This window comes from Monodon monoceros, unplaced genomic scaffold, assembly GCF_005190385.1.
Source record: "Monodon monoceros isolate NGI ecotype Baffin Bay Population unplaced genomic scaffold, NGI_Narwhal_1 Super_Scaffold_6, whole genome shotgun sequence".
In the NCBI taxonomy this organism is placed as follows: Eukaryota; Metazoa; Chordata; class Mammalia; order Artiodactyla; family Monodontidae; genus Monodon; species Monodon monoceros.
Window position 1 is genome coordinate 5,734,881 of NW_021703783.1, and position 17,768 is coordinate 5,752,648.

At 51.2% G+C, this 17,768-nt stretch overlaps 1 protein-coding gene across 1 annotated transcript in view; it reads left to right on the forward strand.

Moving 5' to 3' along the window:
- The window catches only part of CD9 (CD9 molecule), a 35,918-nt gene that overhangs the window by 8,767 nt on the left and 9,383 nt on the right, over window positions 1-17,768 (forward strand). The window contains exon 2 of the mRNA XM_029205912.1: window positions 15,920-16,025. Within this exon, the coding sequence (XP_029061745.1) occupies window positions 15,920-16,025 (106 nt within the window). The remainder of the gene's footprint in view (window positions 1-15,919; window positions 16,026-17,768) is intronic.

Below are 17,768 nucleotides of genomic sequence, written 5' to 3' on the forward strand. Positions count from 1 at the left end.
CGATGCAGGGGACATGGGTTCGTGCCCCAGTCCGGGAAGATCCCACCGGCTAGGCCCGTGAGCCATGGCCACTGAGCCTGCGCGTCCGGAGCCTGTGCTCCGCAGCGGGAGAGGCCACAACAGTGAGAGGCCCGCGTATCACTAAAAAAAAAAAAAAAAAAAAAGTCCTCCTCCCAATGCAGGGGACGTGGGTTCGAGCCCTGGTCCGGGAAGATCCCACATGCCGCGGAGCAACTAAGCCCATGCGCCACGACTACTGAGCCTGAGCTCTAGAGCCCATGAGCCACAACTACTGAGCCCACGTGCTGCAAGTACTGAAGCCCGCGTGTCGCAACTACTGAAGCCCGTGTGCCTAGAGTCTCTGTTCTGCAACAAAGGGAAGCCACTGCAATGAGACGCCCGTGCACCACAACGAAGAGTAGCCCCCACTGGCCGCAACCAGAGGAAGCCTGCGCACAGCAACGAAGACCCAAGAGGAGTCCCAGGCCCTCTCTCTAGACAGCCAAAAATAAATAAATAAAATAAATAAATTTATTTTTTAAAAAAAAGAAGAAGAGGCCCCAGAGTTCCCGTCTCCCTTCAACTATGTGAGATTCTAGGGAGAAGATAACCCTCTATGAACCAGGAAGTGAGTCCAAACCAGATGCCAAGTCTGCTGGTGCCTTGATCTTGGGCTTTTACCCTGTCCACAGTGCTTTGTTACAGCAGCCTTAATGGACAAAGACAAAGTTATTTACAAATCCGAACCAAAAACACCTCTTCCCATCTAGATGAACAATTGTAGTGTAGCAGTTTGCGTGCACCCCTCACCTCCATGCCCCCCTCTGTTGTGTGGGAAGCCACCCTCAGCAGAATGTGTCCTGCAGGGACAGGAAACTCGTCCCCCGTAAAGACTCTTCCTCCCGCTCTCCCTGATGCACTATAAGTGCCTTCTTGTGATGTGGGGCCATGGATTTCACCCTGTTACTATTACGCTCAGACTTTTTCTTGTCTTTTTAGCCACACTGGGCAGCTTGCGGGATCTTAGTCCCCCAAGCAGGGACCAAACCCGGGCCCCCTGCGGTGGAAACACGAAGTCCAACCACTGGACCACCAGGGAAATCCCTATGCTCAAAACAAAATTTTTTTAATAAATTTATTTATTTATTTTTGGCTGTGTTGGGTCTTCGTTGCAGTGCACAGTCTTCTCATTGCAGTGGTTTCTCTTGTGTGGGCTTCAGTAGTTGTGGCACTCAGACTCAGTAGTTGTGGCTCACGGGCTCTAGAGCTCAGACTCCATAGTTGCAGCATACGGGCTTAGTTGCTCCATGGCATGTGGGATCTTCCTGGACGAGGGCTCGAACCTGTGTTCCCTGCCCTGGCAGGCGGATTCTTAACCACTGTGCCACTGGAGAAGTCGTCCCTATGCTCAAACTTTTTAAAGCCTCCTTTCTACAAGCCTGGGGAAGTCATCCCACACTCTACTTTTCCCCTCTTCAATCAAATTATAGCCCTGGCTCCCCAAGACAGATAACCCTTAAGAGATCAGAAAACTCATTTCAACTAGAAATTACATTCTCTTCCAGAGCTGGGGAGGAACCCTTAGAATGGGGAGCTGGTGTGATCCTCATGCGTCTCAGGGCCCCATGCCCAGGGCTATAAGACAGGCCTGCAGTGATGCCCTCTCATTCCCTCTGTCCTCTGCTGGCAGGATGGTGCTGTAAGGGGCGGGCAAAGGCTCTGGGTCCCACCTTCAGGCCATTCCTATAGGGATACAAGGACAGTGGCCAATGGGCAGCTGCAGCGGTGTCTGCACTTGCCAGGCTTACAGCGGTGGCGCAGTTGGGAGGAGAAGGGAATGTACCAGCTTACTCTGGAGAGTCTGTTTCCCAGAGCAGGGCTGTGGCCACACTCACGTCTGGCTGGCCAGCAAGAACGTGCCCAGAGCTCTCCAGCCAGAGGCCAGCAAGAGGAGTCCCAGGCTCTCTCTCTAGACTCTGTCCGTCAGGCTCCCCCAGAGAGATGCCAGACTCCGATGGCACCTGCAGGCCAGGTGGCCAAGGCAGGTACCTTCCTGTCGTGAGAAGATAGGCCTTCTGCTCTTACATGTGGGCTCTCTTGGGGCCTTTACGGATCGAAGACGCCACTTTTGAAATAGAATCAGCTGTGACCAGGAAGGAGAAAGGATAAAAGTGAAAAATTCTGGCCCTGAAATTAACAAAATGGATCAAAAAGACCTTTGAGCTTAGCAAAATGATTGAGAATTTGGGCTTTGCAGTCAGACTGTTCTGGGTCCGGGTTGTAACTCAGGCACCTCTTTGCCATGTGATCTCAAGACAAGCTCCTGAACTTCTGTGCCTGAAACTTCTCATCTCGAAAACAAGTTAATATTACCTACTTGGTGGGTCTGTTGAGAAAATTAAATGATTCAAGTGAAGTGCTTCGGGTGAGGCAGGGGACACAGCAGACAGTGGAGGGCTTGCTGTTTAATCATTGAGACTAAAATGAACAGGGGATCGTGGCAGAGGACTAGGGCAAGGGGTATCTCCCACCACTCAGGGTCACGCGAGCAAGTGGTAACAGGTTCCACAGATGGAATGAGAGCTAGCTGGTCTGTGTGGCTAAAGTGTATCAGCAAGAGTGTGTGTGTGTGTGTGTGTGTGTGCAATCACCAGGCATCTTAGTTAGGCATACACAATGGAAAACACAATGGTATTCTGGAATTTAAAGCAAAACAGCCCCAAAACAATCCCCCACATCAGATGATTTTGGTTAAGATCAGAATGGCTACTTTCAGCAGAAAATGCATTTATGGGCTGGCTGACGTCTGCTACACGTCTGGCCAGCAGGCAGTGGAAACTTGAAACTTCTTGTTTGGAAGGAGGTTACCTTGGGCAGAGGCCTCCCTCCCAATCCCTCAGCCCCAAGTGACTTAACACTGGCACCTTGTATTAGCTAAAACTTTTCTCCTCTTAGGCAGAATGAGGGCTCTGGTTTTCTTTTTTGGCCACGCATCGAGACATGCAGGATCTTAGTTCCCCGACCAGGGATGGAACCCGAGCCCCCTGCATTGGAAGCGCAGAGTCCTAACCACTGGACCGCCAGTGAAGTCCCACTCAGGGCTCTGGTTTTTAAATGATGCTGGCTCAGTCCTCAGGAGGGAGGATTTCTCAAGTCTTGAACTTGTTCAGACCAGGTCACTGCCTAATTTCCATAAAGGTGTGCTGAGAAGAAGTTTACAAGGTCTTTCATCCTCTGCCACACCCCAGAGAGGGGACCCAGCTACCTCCCTTCCACCAGGGATGCGACAGGCCGTCAAGTAACCAACCTCTGCCTGGCACATGCTGTGCATGTGACGGAGGGAGAGAACTGTCAGCTGAGTCACTGCATACCTGCTGTGTGACCATGGGCAAGTTACTTGACCTCTCTGAGCCTGTTTCGTCATCTCAAGCTGGGATGATCGGAACTATCTCGAAGAGTGTAAGGCAGTCCCACCAGCATCCTCAGATTCAGAAGGGGCAGCAGGGCCTGACAGGAGGACTCTAGTCTCCCAATATTCCTCTTCTCCCTGGGAGATCTCTCACTATGTGCTTCCAGGGAATGTTCGCCTGTTAGCAAGCTGAACACAGTTGCCCAAAAGAGGCCAGCAGAGCAAGATGGTGGCACCCACAGGCTGTAGCTGTTGAGCCACCACCGCGCGTCCTCCCAGGAGGTCCACAGACAGGCTGAGCCTGTGCTCAGGAACCTGGGGAAAGTTAATTCTTTAGACTTATCCTACAATTTTTATTATTATTATTTTTTAATGTTGAATTATCTAGGCGGTGGGGTAGGTACCACAATCTTCTCGGTGTTTAGGGCACTGAATAGCAGAAGTCCGCCTCCCTGAGGTCCTGGCTTGGGAGAAGGGGGGGGTGATGGTTGGATTTTGTTTTTGTTGCTGTTGAGACCTCCCCCCCTCAAGGTGCTGCACTGTGTAAAAGAGTAACACAGAGCAGCAGGGGGCGTTATGACCCAGGGGGATTACTGGGGGAAGGAGGGGTTGAATTGTTGGAAATGTAGATTCCTGGGGGGAGGCGGCCAGTTGGTGACTCTCCTTAGGCCTCACTTTCCTAACGTGGGTAATGAGGGTAATCATGCAACCTGCATACAATAATACAAGGCCATTGGGAGCAAGTACGGGATATTTAATGTCAAGTTATTATCATGGAACCTGGCTCATAGCAAGAGCTCAGCTGTCAGCTTCTACAACTGTTGTTTAGTTAGTATTACGTAAGGAGCTACCTCTCCTTAGAATTTTTCAGAGGTTGAAGTTGTCCTAAGCACTCACATTCGTCCCCATCTTATTGCTTCAGCTCTGCGAAGCCGCATCACTGAGGGCATTGCTCAAAGCTGAAGTTTTACCACTAGGCTTCCTCTCTTTCAGAAGGTGAAATAGACGACTTATCTTTTCATCTGTCTACAAAACGCCCATTTCAGAGATTCCCCTGGTTTGGGAAAGGTGAGGGAGGGAGGGACCAGTTTGGGGCTTTGCTTGGAGTGGCCCATAAGCGTACCCAGTTGACAGGGACCTCTCTTGTGGAATCTGCCCAAGAGGGGCGGCCTCAGCACCTCTCCTTCAACGCTCGCCTTCTGCTTCCCAAAAGGGCTGGATTCCTCTTATGGAGAGCTTTTTGACACCTTGAAGCCAGGTCCCAGAGGGGACAGAGCCAAAGGCACCATTGCTTCTGTGTGGACACCTTGGGAAGCAAAGAAAGGAAGATAGAACTGGCCCTGAAGGGTTCATTTCCCCTGGGACCCTCTGAGGGTGGGCTTGAGGCCACCACCTGTCCCATGCTCACCAGAGGGAGGGGGGGAGGGGAGAGAGAGAACGGACCCAAAGGATGAGTCCGTGGTCGTTCCCTCCCTTGGCCCTGGCCTTGGCTGGCATTGATGCCCTAAATTGGACTCGTCTAGCCAACAGGCAGGATAAGGTTTAGGTCAGAGCATCCTGCCAAATTCACGGTGTCCAGACCAGACTCTTGTCCCCCCACGGAAAATTTCTTGGGGGTTCCCATTCTTCCAGTTCACCAGCTGGCAGGGAGGGAGCACAGTGTTGGGAAGAGTGCGGCTCTGAGCTGCTGGCTGCATGGATCTGGTTCAGAGTCAGCTCTGCCTCTTGCTGGCTGTGTCTTTTTGAGCGAGTTGCTTAACCTCTCTGTTTCACCTATAAAATAAGCGTGACGAGCGGATTAAATGAGATAGTATACTTAAATCACCTCCTGCGATGGAGGACACGAGTGAGTGCTCATGAAGAGTGACTGCTCCTGTTATTATATTATTTATTTTCCTTTCCCTAGCCTCTGGAGGAGTTACTAATGGACAAAAGCCTGCCACAGTCAAATCAACAGTAACTCTAGATAAACCTACAAGGTCATTGACCATCAGCCTCTGCATGTGTTCTTTTTTTTTATTTTAATGTTGTTTTCCTAGAATTTGGGGTGATTTGAGGAAGAGTCCACTTCCATACACAACGGCAGCCTGTCCTGGGGAGAACGTAGGCTGCAGAAATTGGGGAAGTTTTTGACAAAAGCGCCCTGCTGCAGGGGCTGCCCGAGTCATTTTGGCGTCTGGGGGAGGAGGGTTCACCAGGTGAGTCTGTGGCTGGAGGCACATGGAGAAGCCAAATGCAGGTTCCGGCTTGAGCATTTACTGTGACTTCCCCACTCAGTGGGTTCAAGAGGGTGTTGTCTAGCCAGTATCTGTCTTTCTTACCTCTTGCTTCCTTCCTGCTTACGTGTCCTGTATCCTCCCCCTTATCTGTCACCATTCAGCAGCCAAGGTGGTCCTCAGCCCCAGTCCCCCTCCCTGGCTTTCCAGTGCCAGCAGGAGCCCTGCACCCAGGGGAGGCTCACATCCCCGCTCCGTAGCTTCGTGCCCTTTGGCACTGGCGTTTCAAAAGCTGGTCTCTGGGTTCAGAACCCCCAGAAAGAGCTTTTCCATTCCTCCAATTGTTCAGTGTTCAAATGAAAGCCTTAGAGCAGTGGTTCTGAAACCTGAGTGGGCAGCAGAATCATCTGGGGGTCCTTGTTAAAACATAGATTGCTGGGACTTCCCTGGCAGTCCAGTGGTTAGGACTCCATGCTTCCACTGCAGTGGGCTCGGGTTTGATCCCTGGTCGGAGAACTAGGATCCCACATGCCACGCAGCGCGGCCAAAAAAACAACAACAACAACAACAACACAGATCACTGGGCCTCACCTCACTTGGGTTTCTAATCGAATAAGTCCAGGACGGGGACAACAAGTTTGCGCGTCCGACAGGTTCCCAGCTGATGCTGCTGCCACTACAGCTGGTCTGGGGACCACGTGTTGAGCACCACTGGCCTGGAAAAAAATCTCCCAGTGGCCTTTGAGGATACAGGCTTCTGTAGATGTGCAGCTCAGGAGAAGCCCCAAGGGGATGAGATGGCCCCCAAAATGATCATCCTCACGGGGAAGGTGGGGGACAGTTGTTCTTCAGGACTGTGATCTCTGGGGCTTTTCTGTTCATCTCTAATAAAACTAACGTTAGTAATATGCCCTGGTTGGCATCTTTCAGTTCTGCCATGAACGAACAGTTTACTTTTTTTTTAATATTTATTTAATTTTATTTATTTGTTTATTTGGTTGCAGCAGGTAGGCTCCTTAGTTGTGGCTCACAGGGTCCTTAGTTGCGGTTTGCTGGCTCCTTAGTTGTGGCACGTGGGCTCCTTAGTTGTGGCAGGCAGGTCCTTAGTTGCTGCAGGCGGGCTCCTTAGTTGTGGCATGCATGGGGGATCTAGTTCCCTGACCATGGATCGAACCCCCCCTCGGTCCCCTGCATTGGGAGCACGGAGTCTTAACCACTGCGCCACCAGGGAAGTCCCTAACAGTTTACTTGTGATCCTTAAGGAAAGCAAGTCATGGCAGTTTTTTTCTGATCAGCATGGAGTTTGGTTTTAGCTGTTGTTATCCTGTGCGGCGGGCCTGGAGAGGGCAGGACTCCAAGACCTCTGCTCCTGCCCAAGTGCTTCATCCTTCCAGAGACAGCAGCTCAGGGGAGGAGGGTGCCGGGAGAGGGTGAGAGAGGCGTTGGGGAGCCGGCTCCTGTTTGCTCTTGCCAGCAGTGCCTGGCCCGGGCTCCTGACGGTGAATCAGCCCATCAGGCTTGGCCCTCTGTGCTGAGCCAGGGTTGCCATGGAGATGGGTGAGGCTGGAGCCCACAGGTCTAGGTGGCCCGACTTGTTTCTAAAGGCCATGTGAACACAGAGGCCCTTATCTGCACTCTCGAGGCTCCATCAGGCGTGAGTGGTGAGGCAGCTTACATCCTCAGGGTTCAGCCTCTGTGACTTCCTGGGTGGCCAGGGGCAGCTAAGCTGAGGTCTCCCAAGCCCAGTATGTTAACAAAAAAATCCAGGGCTGATACGGATCTTACCGAAGGAAGGAAGGAAAGAGGTCAAATCCCCTCCCTCTCTGTGATCTGCTCCTTCAATAACTGCTTCCTGCAGCGTGAATTCGCTCACGGAAGCAGCCTGGGATCCCAGGAAGGACAGAGGCCTCCACTCTCGGCCAGCCGTGTCCCTTACCCTCCCCGCCCCACTTCTCTCCCCCCATCCCGGCTGGTCCTAGCGGAGCTCTGGAGGCATCTCCCCCAGCACACCGCGCTCACACAGACCCACAGAAGACAGACCCCCACTGTCTTCAATCGCCCTGTGCCCACCCAGCTGCCTCCTCAGATCAGAGGAGGACACACAGCTGAGGCCGCCAAGAGCCGTGAATATCCCCACTTTTGTCTTTGTGTCGTTCGCAAGGTTTATTATTATCGTTGTCATCATTATATTCCCCACAGAATCTGGCTGTCTCTAGCACTCACGGTCGTCAGAGTGTTTTACACGTTAATCTTCCCCTTCAACCTCCTGGGTCAAAGGCAGGAAAGTATCAAACTCTTTTTTTACAGGTGGGAACTCTGAGGTTCAGAGAAGCTACAGAGCTTAGTGTCACACAGCTCCTAGGCGGCAGCGCTGGAATTAGCCCCAGAGGCCACGCCACTGTCCATACATGCAGCTATTCTCAGCAGAGATGTGCGTTCTCCTGGGAGCGCTCGCGTGCCCCGGGATGGAGTGGCGGCGGATAGTGTTTAGAACTCTGCCAGGTGATTCTCACATCACCCCGTGGCTGGCTCCGGTGTGCAAGTGACAGGGGGCAGAGCTAGGGCCCCCTGCTTCTTGCCCACTGTCCTGTCATGCCACCTGTCCCTTACTAAAATGTCTGCTGCATCCCTTTGACCAAAGTCACCAAATAGCCAAGGCTTCACAGAAGGACAATGGGACATAGGAAAGAAAGCACTGCCTTCTCCCCCGACCCCCTCCTGTCACCACCGCCCACCTCTAGCCGCTTCCAAAGTGGCAGACGGGACCACTGCAGTCTGAGGTCAGCCTCAAAGGAAACTGCATGTGGAGAATGATCTGCCCTGCACTTCCTGGGCCAAGACAGCTGGATGGAGTAAGTGTCCGTGAATATTTTGTCCTTTTAAAAAATGTGTGACCCGTCAGGTCATATTACAGAAGACAGAGGGGACCGAGAGGAAAGAGGCCCAAGCCAAGACCACCCAATGTGTTTGCCTTGGGAGGATTTTTCTTTGAAGTGGGGTTTCCCCCACGGGGAGACATGGTTCCTTCCACCTGAGGGATGGGATGCAAGGCGACACATACACGCACACAGACAGACAGACAGACACACACACACACACACACACACACACACTGAAACCTCTGCAGTCAGCCGGTTGCCCTTTTCCTCTGTGTCACCTCGTCACCTCCCACCTTTCTGCACGCTTGCTTCAGGCGTTTCAGTGGTACGGCATTCCTCGGGCTCCAGCTGGAATAGGCTTTGCAAACTCAGCAGGGGGTCCAGAGAAGCCTGGTGCCCCTAAGCAACACTGCACTTAGGATTTGTTTTCAATTCGCCCCTTGGAATTGGAGACCTTTCCTTTAACCCCGGGTGTGTGTTGTAGTGTAAGATTTCTAGGCCTGTGCCTATGGGTCTGGTGTGACTCACTGAAATACCCATCTCTGCGTGGGAGGGAGCCTTGGGCGTGTTGTGCTTTCAGCCAGGGGAGAGGAGAGGACAGGACAGGAAGCTGGGCCCGCCCGGGGTGGGGCTGGGCTTTCACGCCTCCTGAAGCTGGCATCCACCCCAGGTGACCAGATTACCTGTGTGCTCCTCAAGGATTGGAGGGTCTGTCCAAGTACTCACAATGTGGAATCCATACCCTCCAGGTTTTATGAATGGTTTCAGAGTGTCTGTGAACTCTAGAGGTTGTATGGAAAATTATAGCGATGCTTTTCAGACTTTTTCTGAGACTTTCACCCAATTCTGAAACATCTGTCATCCAGAAAAACTTCAAAATCATAAATTCACAGATATTCTAGAGTGATGAATTCAACACCTATCACCAGGCATCTAAAATGTCACATATATATATATATTTTTTTAATATTTATTTATTTGGCTTCGTGGGGTCTTAGTTGCAGCACGCGGGATCTTCGTTGCAGCATGGGGATCTTTACTTGCGGCCTGTGGGACCTAGTGCCCTACCAGGGATCAAACCCAGACCCCCGGGCATTGGAAGCACAGAGTCTTAGCCACTGGACCACCAGGGGAGTCTGGTCACATATATTTTAGAGTGAAAGAATTAAACACCCATCACTACTTGAATATTGCTATTAAAAGTATAATGATATCCAAAGCTATGTATGTTAAAGGTTTACTTTATTTAATTATATCTAGTCATCTTTAATCAAGTATTATTAAATAAAAAATGAATGCATTAAAAAAAAAGGATTGGAGTGTCTAACTGGACTTCGGTGGGCGGTGAGCACAGCAGGGCATGGACTTTTTATAAACCCTCATTTTCCAAAAGACTTGATGTGGACGTGCCCCTAAATCTCACTGTGACATTCATCACATACCCTCATGGCTCTTTCTCAGTATTTATTCTGGGCAAGTAGTTGTTCTTTGTAGTTTCTGACCCTTGTTGGGAGATGTTGGAAGATGGGTCTGGATGACAAGCCGGTGGGAAAGGAGGCTTGTCCAAGGTGAGAGGACCCAGGAGAGGAAATTCTGATGGGCTTCAGAGCTTCTCTTTCATTGAAGTCATCCTTCACTTATTGAATAATGATTTACTAATGACTGTTTGGTCCCAAGTATGGATGGGGTGCAGGGGAGCTACTGAAATGACCGAGAACTCATCCTGCCCTCCAGGAGAATGTAAACAGGAAGGGAGGGAGCGAGGATGCTGGGGAGGACCCGTGCGGAGTGGGGCTCACATTTCCCGGGGAGGAAGCTAAGGACGTCTTGGTGGGGAAGCAGCTGGCCTAGGTGGTCTGGACAGCCTTCCAGGAGGAGGGGCTCCCTCCAGCTGAGGCGGGATTTACGAGACTTATTTGGGAAACTTTGAGGGATTCCATCTAAGGAGCAGGGGAGAAGGAAGCAGGGTTCAATGTTGTTACTGCTTAGAGATCCAGAAGTGCAAGGATGGAGTAGAAGCCTTAACACTCGGTGACAGCCCAAGCCGTCTGAGCCTTTCAGAGGAATGGCCACTGTCCTACATGAAGGGCAGGGGGCCCCACGGGGACTCCTTACTGAGTGAGGACTTGGAGGTGGTTTAGCTACAGGCTCGGGGTTTAAAGCGCAGAGCAGCCAGGAGGAGCAGTGCAGTTGGAGGAGGAGACGTTTTGTTTTCTGGGTTTTTTTTAGGATAGACAGACCTGCCCATGTGTGTTGGCAGAAGTCAGTCAGAAAGAGAAAAACAAATATCGTATATTAACGCATATATGTGGAGCCTAGAAAAATGGTACAGATGAACCGGTTTACAGGGCAGCAGTAGAGACACAGATGTAGAGAACAAACATATGGACACCAAGGGGGGAAAGTGGCGGGGTGGTGGGATGAATTGGGAGATTGGGATTGACATATATACACTAATATGTATAAAATAGATAACTAATAAGAACCTGCTGTATAAAAAATAAATTAAATTAAATTTTTTTTAAAAAGTGAAACAGAGGCAGGAAAGAGGTGGATTAATGGAGCAGGTTCTTTTTTTTCTTTTTTTTTTTTTTTTGCGGTACGCAGGCCTCTCACTGTTGTGGCCTCTCCCGTTGCAGAGCACAGGCTCCGGACGCGCAGGCTCAGCGGCCACAGCTCACGGGCCCAGCCGCTCCGTGGCATGTGGGATCTTCCCGGACCGGGGCACGAACCCGTGTCCCCTGCATCGGCAGGCGGACTCTCAACCACTGCACCACCAGAGAAGCCCAATGGAGCAGGTTCTTGAAGGAGACAGGAAGCTTTGAAGGAGAGGCCCCACCATACACACTACACACATACACACATACACGCATACACACAGAGTTTTAGAACAGCTTTAGAGGTACAGAAAAGTTGCAGAGATACTACAGAGAGTCCCCTTGTACTCCTTCCCGTCTCCCCTCTTGTTCACAGCTTATATTCCCTGGGCACATTTGTCACAGCTCAGAAACCAGCATTGGTACGTTACTCTTAGCTAAGCTAGACTTACTCGGATTTCACTTGGTTTTCCAGCCCAGTCCCCTTTCTGTTCCAGGATCCCACCCACAATACCACATGACGAGTGTCCTGTCTCCTCCGTCTCCTCTGGCCTGTGACAGTTTCTGTCTGTCCTCATTTTTCATGATCCTGACAGTTTTGAGACATTCTGGTCAAGTATTCTGTAGAATGTCTGCAGGTTAGGTTTTGTCTCGTGTTTTTCTCCTGGCCCATCTTCTAAGAAGAAACTGAGCGTGTGTGAGGAAATAAAGAAATCTCCAATAAAACGTTGGGGAAAACTGTTCTTTTTCCCTGCGATATCAAATGGGTGGGACCTTTTCTGGCCTGAAGGCGGAATGCGTCCCTTTGGCTTTTGTTGGAAAGCGGTAACCAGGCCGACTGGGCAGAGCCTGGGGCTGGGAGTGGAGAGGCTGTACCTTCTGCTTCTGTCCCCACCAGACCGGTTGGTGATGGTGGGCTGGTCGCTGCCCTCTTTCAGGGACCCCATGAGCAGGGAATTGTCTGAGCATCCTCGGCCTGCGCACTCTAGTCCTGCCATGATGGGTAAGAGGCGGGCTGCAGCCGTGGCCTCTGTGTGGCTGACATTCCTGCCACGTACTGCTCATTAACCCTGGAGGAAACGGTCAACTTCTTGGTCCCCCAGACCCCTATTTCCTTATTTTATGGAGTCCCTCAATAACCTGCTGGCACCCTTTTTAATTGAAGTGTAGTTGATTTACAATGTTGTGTTAGTTTCTGGTGTACAGCGAAGTGATTCAGTTATACATATATAGATATCCTTTTTCATATTCTTTTCCATCATGGTTTATTACAGGATATTGAATATATTTCCCTGTTCTATACAGTAGGACCTTGTCGTTTACCTATTTTATATATAGTAGTTTGTATCTACTAGTTCCAAACTCCTAATTTATCCCTCCCCCATCCCCTTTCCCCTTTGGTTTTCTGTCTATGTGTCTGTCTGTGTTTCGTAAATAAGTTCATTTGTGTCATATTTTAGATTCCACATATAAGTGATATCATATGGTATTTGTCTTTCTCTTTCTTACTTCACTTAGTATGAGCATCTCTAGGTTCATCCATGTTGGTGCAAATGGCATTATTTCATTCTTTTTTATGGCTGAGTAATATTCCACTGTATATATGTACCACATCTTCTTTATCCATTCATCTGTCGATGGACACTTGGGTTGCTTCCATGTCTTAGCTATTGTGAATAGTGCTGCTTTGAACATTGCGGTGGCACCTTTTTTAAAGGTTGAAGCTCTTTTTGCTGCTTGCTGGTCATTCCTGTTTGGTTTCTCCTAGGACTCAAGTAGCTGGGGACGAGAGCCAGGTGGGGGGCTGGGGGACCCCTTTGTGCACACCGAACAGTGTGCCCTCCTGGGAAGTGCTCTGAGCTCCGCAGATAGCACTGCCTGCACACCCAGGAAGGCCACTGTTAAGTGGTGTCATGGCCCTGTGACCTCCAGCCAACTGAAACAGTTTCTCCAATAGCGTTACAGAAAACGGGGCAGCTGTTGGCAGCATCCCTTCAGGCCAGTTAACTCAGTAATTCAAACAAAACGGGCAGCAGTGCTCATTTCTCTGTGATTTTGGTGAACCGAGCCTCCCAGTCCCGCCCCTGTCCTCCCTTCCTCCTGGGTTTCTTGAACCTTCCTCCTCACTCGTGGTGAGTTTTTAGGCATAAGAAACTGAGATGTATTACTGCTTTTTCCACTTCTTTTTTTTTGGCCGCACCACGTGGCATGTGGGTTCCCCAACCAGGGATCGAACTTGCGCCCCCGGCAGTGGTAGCGCAGAGTCTTAACCACTGGACCGCCAGGGAAGTCCCATGCTTTTTCCACTTCTGCAGAGCCAGCCACTTTTCCTTCCTCCTGATGTTAGGTCTGGGATGGTGTCCAGATGTGGCAGGACCCTGGACTCCTCTCCTGTATCTGGCCTTGTCCTTGGCCGGGGTGGGACCTTCTGGGACACTATTCTCCACACAGTGTTCTTCTTGCCACCTGTGCGTGTGGGCCAGGTCAAAGGTAAACGACTGGCTCAGGATCCTCAAGACTAAAACTGGAAGTTTCGTTTGGGTGCTGTTACCTGTGCATGGGATCACTCCCAAAGAGACCCAGCTCCTGGCCTGACAAGCTTCTGGGCAGAGCAGAGCTGTCATCATCTTTGTAGCTTCGTTCTTTTGGACGGGATTGGTTTTGTTCCTTTTGTGGTGACTCGTTTAAGAATTTTTCCAGCAGAGTAAGGGGTGGATGAGTAACTTTATCCACAGGGAGAATGACTGGAGGATAAGCCTTGGATACGTGCAGGCAGCCTAGAGCAGAAAGGACGTGCGTGAAAGGACACGGCTCTCTCAGGCCCAGGTGCTGTCAGCGACAGCCCCGCCAAGATAAGGGCGAGAGGGGAGACTGAGGCCAGGGCTTGTGGCTCAGTGCTAACCACAGTCTAGGACTACCTGCAAGTGCGTGTGAAGCTCCAGCCTCCGGGCTTTTCAGGCTAATGCTTTCACATCCCCAAAGAGGCCAATGGCCTCCGCCTTCCATTCTCCAGGAGTCTGATTGGGCCTGCTTGTGTTGGGGGTGGAGAAGGGGGAACTGCTACCTCCTTTCTTATAACTCTCCAAGACCCCAGGGGAGCTAGACCAGGGTCTTGGGTCTCAGTCCCCAGTGCACCGAGATTACCCAGCTGGGCCCTTGTTCTAAGATGTCCTGAGAGTTAGGAGAACCCAGACTGAACCAGAGCATCCGAGCTTACCACGCGTGTTCGCCAGATAAGAGATCTGAAGCGATAGAACTCTAAGGAATTCCAGACCCTCACTGTGGACACCTCTACGGGAGTAGACAAGGGTTTTTTTTTTTTTTTTGGCCGCGCCAGGCAGCATGCGGGATCTTAGTTCCCCGACCAGGATTGAACCTGGGCCCTCCCTGCAGTGGAAGCACAGAGTCCTAACCACTGGACCGCCAGGGAATTCCCTGTAGACAACGTTTTAACTCTACTGCAGTGTGAAGTCTTGGGTCGCCCCTCCCACTGTTGCTGTCACCACTCTCCACCCAGCACGTCCAAACCCGCTGCAAAGTCATGGGAAAAGGAGAGAAGCAGAGACAGAGAAGAGGCCTGTCTATACTGCAGGCTGTCCTGGCCCTTGGGGCAAAGAACCCAGCTCCCTGAGGAGGAGGGTTCTGACACAGGGTGCCTCTGTTGAGGAGGGTGGGCCAGCGAAACCTAGGGCTGGGCATTGGCCCTGAGCCCACACACCCTCATCCAGCCGGCCACCACCCACAGCCTGTGAGTCACCCCAGCAAGCCCTGGTACAGGCCAGCAGCAGTGGGGAGGGGAGCTCAGCTGGCCTGGCGGGGCTTGGCAGGGGGCCTCCTCCCTGGCATCAAGTTCAGCAGTGCCTGACGGGCCAGGATTGATGCCGCAGTCTTTCCTTACTGGGAGAGTCTGCCCTTTAGGGTCCAGTATCTCAACTTGCCCACCTATGAAATGGGATTTTCACTAAATTATAGGATCGGACAATCCTCTGGAGATTTCTTGTCTAATGTTTACAAGGATCACCCGTAAGTAAATGTCCACCTAAGCCTGGAGTCGGGTGGGTCAGCTTGTTAGGCTTCCCTGTGTGAAGAGAGAGGCGCCAGCTGTGGGTAGGTTTCACTGAGCAGCATGGTTTAGTCCGGAATCACAGCTGCCCTCACAGCCCAGGGAGGTACCTACGCGTTGGGCGATGTTTTTTCTTTTTTTTTTATTGTCTGGTATATATACAGAGGAGTGCAGAAAACACAAACAGTGTGAAGGATAATTATGAAGTGAATATCCAGGCCACTACCACCCAAGTCAAAGCTAGAATATCGCCAGTGCCCTAGACCCGCCTCCCCCCCCCCCCGCCCCGTGCTGTTCCCTCATCAGAAACCCCGCCCTCCCTACAGGCCACCACTCACTCGACTTTATGATCATCACTTCCTTCTTTTTCTGTTATGATATACATGCCCTCCTAAACAAGAGTTTTTACCTGTATGGAATCGTATTGTACATGTCCGGTGCTTTTTACTTCTTCTGATTAACATCGTGAGATGCACTCGTAGCATTGCACAAACTGTGGCTGGTTCATTTTCACGGCTGTATAATATTCTGTAGTCCACGAGGTATCCATCCCCGTACTGCTGGTAGATAATTGTTTATTCCCAACTGGCTGGTATTTTTAGCAAATGGCTCGATCCCCTTCCCACACCCCCACCTGGCTGCTGCTACTTCCAGGTGCCCGGTGAGGGGCAGAGGCCAAGGGCAGCTCACCTGAGATAGGGCACCACGCTGTTCCTGACAGCCAGGCTCACGCCGATGTCCCGTGTGTCTTGCAGCTTGCCGGGATCGCGGTTCTTGCCATCGGACTATGGCTCCGATTCGACTCGCAGACCAAGAGCATCTTCGAGCAAGAGAATAATAATAACTCCAGCTTCTACACAGGTGAGTGGGGGACCTTGCTGTTCCCTCCAGCTATGGAGAGTCCATGTTGATCCAAGGACTTGGGCTGGGGAGGACTTTTGCTCCAGCTGCATTGCCAGTCGGGTCCTTTTCCAGCTGGGCTTTTGTGTAGTTGTGCCCACGCATTTGCATTTAACTGATGTGGTGTCTTTTTCCAAGCTGACCGAGCCTGGCATTGGGACCATTCTCTGATGTGAAGTCAGCTCCGCCAAAGCTGCTGCCACCCTGGAGGGTTTCAGAACCTCTGTTCTTGTCTCTGAACTTCTCTCTGAATTTCATGTCTAAGAAGCCTGGATCATTTCTTTAATTTAAAAAACTTTGTCCTGCGGACCCACAGAGCCAGGGGAAGGAGAGGGAGCATCTCCCCCACGGTTCAGATAGGGGCTCAGAGACCCAGAGGACCTGCCTCCTGGATAACATTCAGATTAATACGAGAGACTAGAAGAGACACCAGCCCCTCAGACCCCTGCGCTGGGGCACAGGCCATGCATGTTAAGTCTTATCTGTTTTCTAAAGTGATTTTGTTTTAGGGCAAAGGCTTCCAGTTTGAAGATAAATAGATTTAGCAGGTTTCTTTCTGCACACGGGTCCTTTGGCATCTTTTTCTAGCATCGTTCTGTCACTTTCACCAGCATATTGCCGTGTAAGCATCTCTAACAGAAGTGGGAGGGCCGGGGCCTGTCTGAGGCAGTTCCCTGGTTTCTGAGTCAGCTCACAGATCCTCTCGGCTCTCCCCTCGCCTGGTTGGGGGATAGAAAACACTTCATTTGCAAGAAACAAAAGCAGCCCCCTATTTTTAGGAGGATGCTGTCATGTCATCAGGCTCAAAGTGTAAGTTTGGTCACTTCCTTTCCACCCACCAAAGAAGTTATTTTTAAAAAAAGACGGAGCAAACAGTCTGAAGAGTGTTATCACCCAGACCTTCAGGAAGAACGCGGTGGCCAGTGGTGCATGACCCCCTCCCGCCTCCCAGGGCCAGCCTCCAGCTGGTGGCCCCGCAGGCACCTGGGTCTGGGGATGGTTTCCCTGCCTTCATCTCTTTTTGGTGGTGCTGTTAGTTGGGGTTTTTTAGGGAGTGTCTCCCAATTGTCAGAAAGAAAGTAAGGGAAAGAAAAGCACAGCATACTTTTTTTTAAAACTACACACACATGCTCTTCCCTGGTGGCGCAGTGGTTAAGAATCCACATGCCAATGCAGGGAACACGGGTTCGAGCCCTGGTCTGGGAAGATCCCACATGCTGCGGAGCAACTAAGCCCGTGAGCCACAACTACTGAGCCACATGCCACAACTAGCCCGCACGCCTAGACCCTGTGCTCCGCAACAAGAGAAGCCACCGCAATGAGAAGCCCGCGCACCGCAACGAAGAGTAGCCCTCGCTCCCCGCAACTAGAGAAAGCCTGTGCACAGCAACAAAGACCCAATGCAGCCAAATATAAATAAATAAAGTTAAAAAAAAAAAAAAGTACATTGAAAACTACACACACAGGGTTTTTAGGGAGCAGGTTTCCATAGGGCCCTGACTTGTTTTAACTACAGCATTCTTTTGTGAGGTTTTTGGCAGCCTCGGCAGGCCTGGAATGCCACTCTGTGAGCTGGGGCAGTGGGACTGCAGGGTAGGGGCAGGGGCTGAGGACGGGCCTTGAGCTCTCCATGTCACGTCACAACAGGGAGCTGGGGACCCTCCGCAGGGAGAGCAGATCTGGGAGCAGGCGTGTGCAAGCAGG